The following is a 10209-nucleotide window of genomic DNA, read 5'->3' as shown; positions in this document are numbered from 1 at the left end:
TATTTTTAAAAAGAAGAAGAAGTTGAATGGTAACTATCCTAGAATAAAGTCCACATTTTAAATCAGATTTTCTTCCTTAAAAAAAGCCTAAAATCGTGGGTATCCCATTAAGCTTAAATCTGGTATACTTTGTAATTTTATTGATATGTTTCATAAATAAGGAAAAGTATTCTCATATTTTGTAATATAGAGTCTTAAATAGGTATTGTTAGGTTATTTTCCCCTTAAAGTAAACCAGCTCACCATCACTCCATTTAACGGACCAGCCCAACATTAACCCGACCAGCCCAATTAATTTCCACCCGAAACCGACCCGACCCGATTGTTGAAACAAAGATGAAACAAATTAGGTTTCATCACTTTCTTCAGCGCCGCACAGCTTCAGCTCTCTCTCTCTCTTCACGCCGCACCCTTCCCTTTCCTTCCCCTGTTCCTCTCTATCTTTCATTTTTAGCAAAAATTTACCTTGCTTTTATCCATAGAGAGAGGTCGTCAGCCCTTTTTCAGTGTAAGATTTGGACGGTTCCACAACCAAAAGAACCCTAAGTCTATAGTTTATCAACGTTGGTCCCTTTCGACCTCTGTGCACGCGAAAGCCATTTTCGACTAAATACAGCAAGCTCTTTTGCATAATCAGCATTTGTGCCTCCATTTTTGGTAAAAAACTTTTATGGTTTTGTTTGTTTTAAACGGTAATCTTTGACTTCAATTTTTCTTTGAGGTTTCCCCCCTTTGCCAAGGGAAAGATTCGAATCTTTTCAAAAAGATGCGAATTTGGAATTAAGTTGAACGAATTTCATTCTGGAACCCTAGTTTAGAGCTATAAATACTACTTAAAATCTGAAGAGGGGGGATTCAACACTGATTGGGAGATGCGAGTATTTTTCTGTCACAAAAATCTCGAGTTTCTTTTTTTCAAAATCTGGTCTTGAACCCTTCAAATCAAAATACTTTGTTGAAATTTGAGATTTGTGACGAAAGGTTAAGTTCCCGACGATTCGATTAACTTTCGTCGCTGCTCGGCAAAAATTTAACTACGACAGAGGCACTGTAATTTTTTGAGTCGAGTTTCGAATCTCTCAATACGAGAGTAGATTCGAGACCTCCGCCCCTCAGTTCACTGCACCAGCAAGAGGTGAACTTCGATCTTTTCCTCTGGTCTTTCTTTCACTGTTAGTATAACATGTATACTTCATTTAATTAGGAAATCATGGTTTATGAGCTATTCTTGTGTCTCCAGAATCATATTGTTAGTATAGATGTGCTCTTACTTGACAATACGTGTTTAAAGGTGGTCACCACGGTATAAATATGATGGATGTTAGTTAATAATTCTATATTTAGAAACCTATTAGAAATTGCACTTTAGTCGTTTGTTTGGTTCACTGTTCATTTTATTTAAACGGATAGGTGGTTCATGAGTTGGTTAAAAATTATAAACTATCAAGATAAATGTTAGGTTAGATCTCTCATTAAATTTACTCTTTCACTACCTGATATTGACTTCCCCCCTTTCGGTTAAAAGCACTGCGTTTAAAAAAATCACGTGTTAGGCTCTGTTTTCAGGTGTAAACGAATCTGTTTATAAAATCCTACAGCCAAGAATTATGTTAGTGCTACATCTTTTTTTTTATAGTTTCGTATTGGGTGGTTTTCTTTGGTAACATGCTATCCGGGTTAGATCACGTTCATTCACGCTGAAAAATTTCGGTTTCAACTAAGGTCGTTGCTATATGTCTCGTTATGTTTATATCGAAATATTAAATAGGCTAAGTCAAGTTGTAAGAAGATTAAAATGTACTATGTTCAGTTTTCTTGATAATAGGAGTTAACATATCACTATGTGCCTAAGCCATGTATTAGAGAAGCTATTTGTTTCTCGCGTAGTAGCGCACTGTGCGTCTACCTCTGTTCATCTCTTTGTTTTGACATTTCACTTTGCCCATTTCCCATAAGATATGTGTCATATTGTAGTTGTGTTGATTACTTGTTGGTATCATATCTAGCTTCCTTTATTGCAAATTGCTTTTCGTCTTCATTTTGTTACTTTCATAGTTCCACATTGATTGCTGTATTACTCTTCAGAGCACACCCTTTTCCTTTTTTGTGGACATATTCGTTGGCAACTCAGATATAGTCTGTTTTTCTCATGAACTAGTGATTTATTGCATTGCTTTTAGTTTAGTGTTGTTTCAATATAATATGAGTTTTTCCTGTGCTTTCCTTTGGTGGAATACGAAAAAGGAAATGTTTCCAAGATCATATAAGAAAAACGTTTGTTTTTGGTTTACTAGTAAACAGTTAAAGAATCTGCTTGGATTTTCAAATTACCGTATCTGATAGTATGCTCCTTGTACTTCATAAATATTGTGACCTCTTGTTTGTTGAAGTTGAAATACTAAATATAATGTCATTTCTCATTTTCATTTTCATATATCACCAAGAATCAGATTTCTCCTCTTAACTATTTTTTTTTATTTTGTTTACATGACGCACCAGAGCCAAAGAATCCCATTTTGAGACTCGACGTCACCGCGAGACCTGAAACGTGCATTTGTATATCCTTCCGTGCTTCTCGCTCTCTCAAACACATCTCGACACAAATGAAAAGCGGGGAAAGTTGGCGAACATTTGCCATAATCTTCCTCCAATTCCCTATCTTAAAGTGTTATGCTTGTTGTTTCTTTTCGGTTATCTAAGAATGAATGTTTTGTTGTTTAATGTTGGTGTTTATCCTTTTAAAACTCTAGATTTTTGTGTTCATTTGGCTTGTTTTAAGTTTCTACCTCCTGTAGGGAATCATATAGGGATTTTATTTGTTGAAATTAGCTAATATTTAATAGATGAACTTATCATATAAGTTAAATAAAATATGATGTTTTCTTAAGCCTTATCTTTCTAACAAACAGAAACGTCACGAATTTTTACACTAACGTTAGCTTTTGTTTGAAAAATAAAAACAAAGCAAACTGGTTCTTTTTATGGATAACTTTTTCACTTTAGCTCTTTTCTAACACTTGAAATACGTATTTGTTAAAATAATCTTTTCACAGTTTGTATTGAACTAATAGTCTTTCTACAAAAATTTTAAAATTTTATTACTATTAATCTTACAATAACTCTTTTAATTTGTTAGTCGGCATAACTTATTTTCTCCAAATATTTGTAAGACGTTACACAATCCCGCACTTTCTTTAGTTTATTTAAGCTAAAGTCTTTTAGGGAAATTATTACCTTTGCACTCTTTCTCTACATATTCAAACCTCATGCTAAAGTGAAGATTTGATTCTTTTAGCAACATTTACAAACTATTTTTTAAATATTTAAAATATTATATTTGTATTCTTATAGCCCTTTTTAATTAACCTTAAGTTCGGTCGGTTAATCATTATTAATGGATCTTAGAGAATGTCTAATACATTCCCTCTAGGTTAGTTGAACCCTTACTTAGATCTTTCGGTTTCGTAGACTTTAAAATAGAGTTGACTTTAGACAAATAACTTTAATTAACCTTAGGTGCCCTAATTCACCATAAATAATTAGGTGGCGACTCCTATACTTTAATTAACCCCGGAATTATCGGGATGTTATAAATTATTTTGACTCCGATTAAAATAGGGTATAACACTATCCTTTGCACTCTTTCTCTACATATTCAAACATCATGCTAAAGTGAAGATTTGATTCTTGCAAAATCCAGAAATTGTTTAGATCCAAAAGTGCAAGTCTTCACTCATCAAGGTGTGCTCAAGAAAAAAGTTTCAACAAATCCAAGGACCTATTCTTCTACAGCTGAAACTGAGCTAAGTCTTAAGAGTGTTAAGTTTCTGTTTATTTGTTATTAAACTTGTAAACCTACTCTTCTCAAAAGGAAACTGTTGTAGGTACTTTGAATTCTCAGTTGTTTTGTGTAGGTAGTTTACCTTTATTCTATTGAGTAGTACCCTTGGCTAGAGTTAGTCAAGGTGTATTAGTGTATTTGGCTGGAGGTAGTCAAACAACGTTGAACTCTCAAAGGCTGCTTGTAGGAAGTGAATCTTCACAAGCGTTTGATTGGTACACTAGGCTAGGATTAGTCTAGGTGTATTAATGGCTTGGATAGAGGTAGTCAAGAGTTCCTTGTAGTAGAGGTACTGTAAGGGTAGAGGGATTATGTGAGTTAATTCTTAGATTGCAAGAGTTGTAATCTGAAGTTGCTCGGTGTAATGGAGTTGAAATCCTATGTAGTAGGTCGTTGTTTTTAATCCCTTGAGTAAGGAGTTTTTCACAGTAATATCTTACGTTATTTACTTACTGTACTGCATCAGGGAACTGGTAAACAACTAGGTCCCTCATATGTTGTTTGGTGGACGCATAGCCTTTATTAATTGGTATCAGAGCCGGTTCTTTCTAAAAGGTTAACACCTAGAAATGATCATTCACATGGTGCTTTACCAAACAAAGAAGAGAAGAGAAATAATCTAAATGATGAAAGAAGAAGTGAGTCAAGTGATGATAACTAGAAATAGCATATCTCACTTACAGATTCCAAAGAATCGTTCGAAGAAGTACTGAATCCCCGAAAAACAAAAAGTCATCGTGAAAACCTCAAAGACAACCTCAACAGGACAACTACAAGAAATATAGAGCTCGACAAAAGGCTCAAAAGAAGGAGGTAGCTGAAGACCCAATGAAGTACTGAATCCCCGAAAAACAAAAAGTCATCGTGAAAACCTCAAAGACAACCTCAACAGGACAACTACAAGAAATATAGAGCTCGACAAAAGGCTCAAAAGAAGGAGGTAGCTGAAGACCCAATGAGGTAGGCCTTGAATGCTTTGAAGGACTCTATGAGGGAACTTGAAGAGGAAACCGACTCAAATGATGAAGCCAAAGAGAAGAAGGTAGATCCTCTTGACAATCAAGCAAGACTCGAAGGTCAATCTCACAAAAGATTAGTCTCCCTGGTAAAAAAATTGATAAATGAGCTTCATGGACTCATTAAAGAGAAGAAGGAGATAGCTGAGAAACTTGACAGTACAGAACAAGAGAGGGATGACATAATCGTATGCATCGTAGATCTATAAGAACAAGTTGAGGAAGTTACTAGAGAAAACCTCCTTCTAAACAACAACATCAAAGAACTGATGAATACGTCATCTGAGGTATCAGACAAAGCTCAGGGTGAGCACGAGAGCAAACTTGAGAAAATCAAAATAAGCCCTGAAGCTGAGAAGCATAAGCATAAGGAGCCTCAGGAGAACCTGTGTGAAGTGAACATCAAGCTGGAAAAATCTCTGCAGAAGATCTGGTCCTCAACCCCTTCCATAAATATGACTAATATAAAGGACAGATAAGAATGTGGATTTCAAAATACCACTACCCCTTATCATTCCCTTGGCAAAAGCAATCTTAAAGCAGAATGATCAGAGTACTCTCATTGCAAACAAGCCAGTTCTCTGGAAAAGAATCATCCTATCAACGCAAATGCACCAAGGAGAAATGAAGACACTGCTAAGCAGAAGACAAAAAGTGAGGAACCTGATCAACACTAGAAAAGAGAAGATCTGCCTAAATGGAGAAAATAAAGCGTGTGCTTGTGGGAGGACACCTTTCCACAACTTTGTAAATGGCTACTTTTGAAGGAAATACAGTAAAGGTGCAGAAGGCTCGGAATCAAAGATGTCGTGTCAGAGCAAACATGAAGAGATCTGATCCCTCATATTTCTCAAAGAGAGTGATGTTTCTGATTCTGGTAGAAAAGTGTTCCTTCGCAACATCTAACTTGCACATGTATTGATTACAGGTTTACACGGATAGATGTCTCAGAACAATGCAAGCTTTAAGAAATATGGCATAAGCTAGAATGATTGCCAAAATTTGATGACATCAACAAAAGGGGTCAAGAAATCTAGTCTCTGCAACTCAGGTTAGTAGTCTCTTCAGCATCTGCATAAAATTGAAATTGTCATTTAAGTACCATGTCATTAAAAACTGCTTCGCTAAAATGCTTAAAAACTTCCTCTGAACGTTATACCTTTTTCTAACCCGACCCGATCGTCGCTTTACCCTTTTCAAGCACCCGTAATATATAGCTTCTTTATTCCTTCACTTGAAATCAGAAATTCAAATCACTCTCTCACTTCTCGTTGTCGTTATACAAACCTGCGCTCTCTCTCTCTCTCTCTCTCTCGAATTCTCTCGAACTTCTTCATCCTTCTCTAAGTTAGAATCTCATCATTTCTAACAAAGAATTCACCTCTTAAGCCCCTTCTGAGACAAACCTCACATCTTTTCTACCTAAATCCAAAAATTCACTCAAATTGAATTAGCCTTTGTCTTCCCCAGAACCCCAAACTTGCGAGTAAAATCCCTGTGTCACTTCACCAGAATCCTGTCAATAGTCACTCCCCTAAAGAGTCAGCACTTCCTCCAAAAACGTCAGACCAAGTTGAGAGTAGCAAACACACCACGTCTGTCTCAAAATATTTTCGAGATATTGATGAGATGGAGGGAAAAGAAAATGAAACAGAAGTTACTAGTCAATCCATCGAGAGAACAGAGAAATATAGTTAAGAGAACGAAAAATCAGTCTCTCAAGACATGCATAAGGAAGGGATTGTGTGCAATAAGGAGGAGCAAACAAGAGAAATCAACAAAGGAATTGAGGAAGATCATAATATGAAAATGGGTAACTCTCTTACTTCTGTGTGTCATAGAGAAGGAGATGATTTAGTAGAGGAGTCAGTAGAGGAATCGGCTATAAAGGCAGACGGGACCATCTCTGGGATTGGTCAAAATCGATCCAGTAAGATGGATAGTGATGTCGTTCTTATGGCAGGTTTTGCAAAATCCTTAAGTGAAATAGGAAATTTTAGACTTTCAGAAGAAGAAAATGAGAGACCTGTTCCTTCAATACAGGAAATGTCTGAATCTGAAAACAAGACAATTTCTATACAGGATGAAACACCAGGTTCTCCCAACATGAACCGAGACTTGATGTTGAATCCTGAACCTGTATCCCATCATGTTGTACCCTTGGCTGAGATTGCACTTGAGAAAGTGCATGGTCAAAATGAATCTGATGACGAGGACTTACCACTTGTCTTCAAGTTAAGAAAAGGATCTGGTAGTAAACCTGCATCCAGAGTGAGAACTATCTTTGCTCGAACAACACACTCAACCCCTAAGGCAAACAAAGCAAAAGGTACCAAGAAGACCAGAAGCACTCCGGTGAAGAGTCGATTGACTGATGAAATTAAAGTGGTGGATGTGGAAACTACAACCGCAAATGATGATGATAAAGAAATTTTTGAGCAAATAAAGGAAGAAAAGAAAAAGAGCAGAAAACAAAAAGTCACACCAGTGGGGGGTGACAAATCTAAATCCTCAAAGAAAAGAAAAAGTTTAAGTAATGAGGAATCTGGTTCCTCAAAGAAACAGAGAGTGGAAAAATCTGTTGGTCAGAGTGAAAATGAAAGAAGGGAAAATCTAAAGCAGCAAAAAGTATTGCTTGGTACGGTGGTCGACCCAGAAATTGCTGACAAATTTGGAATGAGGGAATTGCTTGAAATTATTGATTTTCAGAAATGGAGTCATCTGTTTGCTCCACCAATTCCAAATATTTACAAGGCACAGGTAGTTGAGTTCTTTGCAATCTCTACTACTTTAACGACCATGGCACCCTTATTGCATCTGTTAGTGGAACAAATTTTGAGTTACCCGAAGAGGTACTAGGAACAATTCTGAAGGTTCCCTCTGAAGGTATAAGGACCATCATTGGGACTGCTTCAAGGCCGTGATTGCCTAAAACATGGTTGACAATGCAGGTGCGAGGGAAAGACTTCTGAAGAAGGAAATGAAAGCAGAGTAACAACTCATGTTCGAGTTGGTTAACAAAGCGTTGCTTCCAAGGGCTGAGGGTCGCACCATTGCCTCCATCGCAGACCTGGTGCTTATAGAAGAATTAGCCAATTTTCAACCCATCAACCTTCCCTCAATCATGATTGAGCACATAATCAAGGTGTTGAATGCACTAGAAGGAAAACATGGACTTCCGTATGGTTTCTTTCTGACTAAAGTATTTGAACATTTTAAAGTTAGAACTGACAAAGCTACCAAGAGATCCAAGAAACACATGTTCTCCATGGAAACTTTAGAAGAGTGTGATTGCATACACATGAAAGGAAGTGTTGGAAGCACCTCTACAATCTCGACTCTGTTGGAAGCACAGGAAAGAATGACTGCTCAACAGCAAAGGGTCAAGGCTGAGAATGTGCTTCTTCAGGCTCTATTGATCGAAAGAGAGAAAAAAGTTGGGTCCCAAGATGCCTTGAAGGCTGCAAGAATTGAGATCGAGCGGCTCAAAATAGAAAATGAGAAATCAACTCTCAAAGTGGATGAGCTCAAGGATTAGATGCTTCAGGAGTAACGCGTCGACAGTGAACGCATGGAAAAACTTCTCAATGCTCTGACCTCCCAAAACCCTTAGCCCTCCCATTCTGATCTCATATGTTTTGACTGACGTTTGACACTTATGAATTTTTCTGTTATGCACTTTCTGCTCTGACTACTATGTTTTGATAATACATTGATAGATTTGGGCAGTCATTTTGTTTTATGTCTAATAAATTGCTTGTCTGATAATACATTGATTCGTGTTGTGTTAATCTTATGGCTTTGAGTTAGCGATGCTGGACTCAGTTTCCTTTTCGATGATGCCAAAAGGGGGAATAATGGGTACAATAGGATTAGATTGATTCATTGTTCTGTTTGATATGGGATTGATTGTTTTAATCTTTGGTTGCTGTTATAGCTTGGTTCTCAGGAGGAATACAACATGTGTTTGTCATCATCAAAAAGGGGGAAATTGATAAGCCATGCTACCTTATGTTTTGGTGTTTTGATGAGGTGACAAACCTACTCGAGGAACTAGTTACGATGATAGAAAGACCAAGTCTCCTGAAGTATTCATACAATCAACTCTATAGCTGTAAAGTTGTTGCCACTGTAGCAGTACAACAAAGCAGCGTACAGCAACAGAGTTGCTTTATGGGTTGTCATCTTCACTCTTCTCTACATATTCAAACATCTTGCTAAAGTGAAGATTTGATTCTTGCAAAATTCAGAAATTGTTTAGATCCAAAAGTGCAAGTCTCCACTCATTAAGGTGTGCTAAAGAAAAAAGCTTCAACAAATCCAAGGACTTGTTCTTCTACAACCGAAGCTGTGTTAAGTCCTAGGAGTGCTAAGTTTCTGTTTGTTTGTTCTTAAACTTGTAAACCTACTCTTTTCAAAAGGAAGATGTTGTAGGTACTTTGAATTCTCAGTAGTTTTGTGTAGGTAGTTTACGTTTCATTCTATTGAGTGGTACCCTTGGCTAGAGTTAGTCAAGGTTTATTAGTGTGTTGGGATAGAGATAGTCAAACAGTGTTGAACTCTCAAAGGTTGCTTATAGGAAGTGAATCTTCACAAGCGTTTGAGTGGTACACTAGGTTAGGGTTAGTCTAGGTGTATTAGTGGCTTGGCTAGAGGTAGTCAAGAGTTCCTTGTAGTAGGGATATTGTAAGGGTGGAGGGATTATGTGAATTAATTCCTAGATTGCAAGAGTTAGAATCTGAAGTTGCTCGGTACGTGGTATGTCGTGGTTTTTAATTCCTTGAGCAAGAAGTTTTCCACGGTAATATCTTGTGTTATTTACTTACTGCACTACATTAGGGAACTGGTAAACAACTAGGTCCATCATATATTGTTTGGTGGACGCACAACCTTTATCAATTGTCCTCTATCAATAATTTATCAATGTACTGTAAGATATTTAACATGATAAATTTAAGATTGACATGATAATAGGTCACAAAATAAATAAACATCAGTAGGATCGAACGGCGTACCTGTTTGAGCCATAACAGACTGTAAAACGGTTAGACACGTGATGTCAACGGGACAGCTACCACACACTTATCAGTCACTCTCTTAATATTATAATAGAGAAGACAAAAATGTGCCTTATATAGGGTTACGGAGGGGACCTAGCTGCAATTACTAAAACTCTAATGGGCCCTCCTATTACGTGTCTAATTGGGTTAAACCTACATTCACCGCCTCATTAGACCCACCAAACACATAAAAGCACGATCAATACCATTTCTTAGTGGACACATCTATGGACTACCATACAACCCAAAAACAGTTAAAATATAAATAAAATGTTTTAAATAAAGTTAAGTT

General features: G+C 36.9%; 1 protein-coding gene across 2 annotated transcripts; it reads left to right on the top strand.

Annotated features, from left to right (window-relative positions):
• The first annotated feature begins 247 nt into the window (after window positions 1-247).
• Window positions 248-9920, top strand: LOC132632569 (uncharacterized). Of its 2 annotated transcripts, none has more exons than XM_060348555.1 (2): window positions 248-657; window positions 2500-9920. In XM_060348555.1, the coding sequence occupies exon 2, from the start codon at window positions 6583-6585 to the stop codon at window positions 7714-7716; it is 1134 nt and encodes a 377-aa protein (XP_060204538.1). In that variant the 5' UTR covers window positions 248-657; window positions 2500-6582; the 3' UTR covers window positions 7717-9920. The 2 variants fall into 2 exon arrangements, with proteins under 2 accessions (XP_060204538.1, XP_060204537.1); XM_060348554.1 differs by having other exon boundaries at window positions 324-1135.
• The last annotated feature ends 289 nt before the right edge of the window (window positions 9921-10209 follow it).

Source organism: Lycium barbarum, chromosome 3 (genome assembly GCF_019175385.1).
Source record: "Lycium barbarum isolate Lr01 chromosome 3, ASM1917538v2, whole genome shotgun sequence".
Lineage (NCBI taxonomy): Eukaryota > Viridiplantae > Streptophyta > Magnoliopsida > Solanales > Solanaceae > Lycium > Lycium barbarum.
Note: the sequence above shows the minus strand (reverse complement) of the source record. Positions and strands in the feature narration are given on the sequence as shown.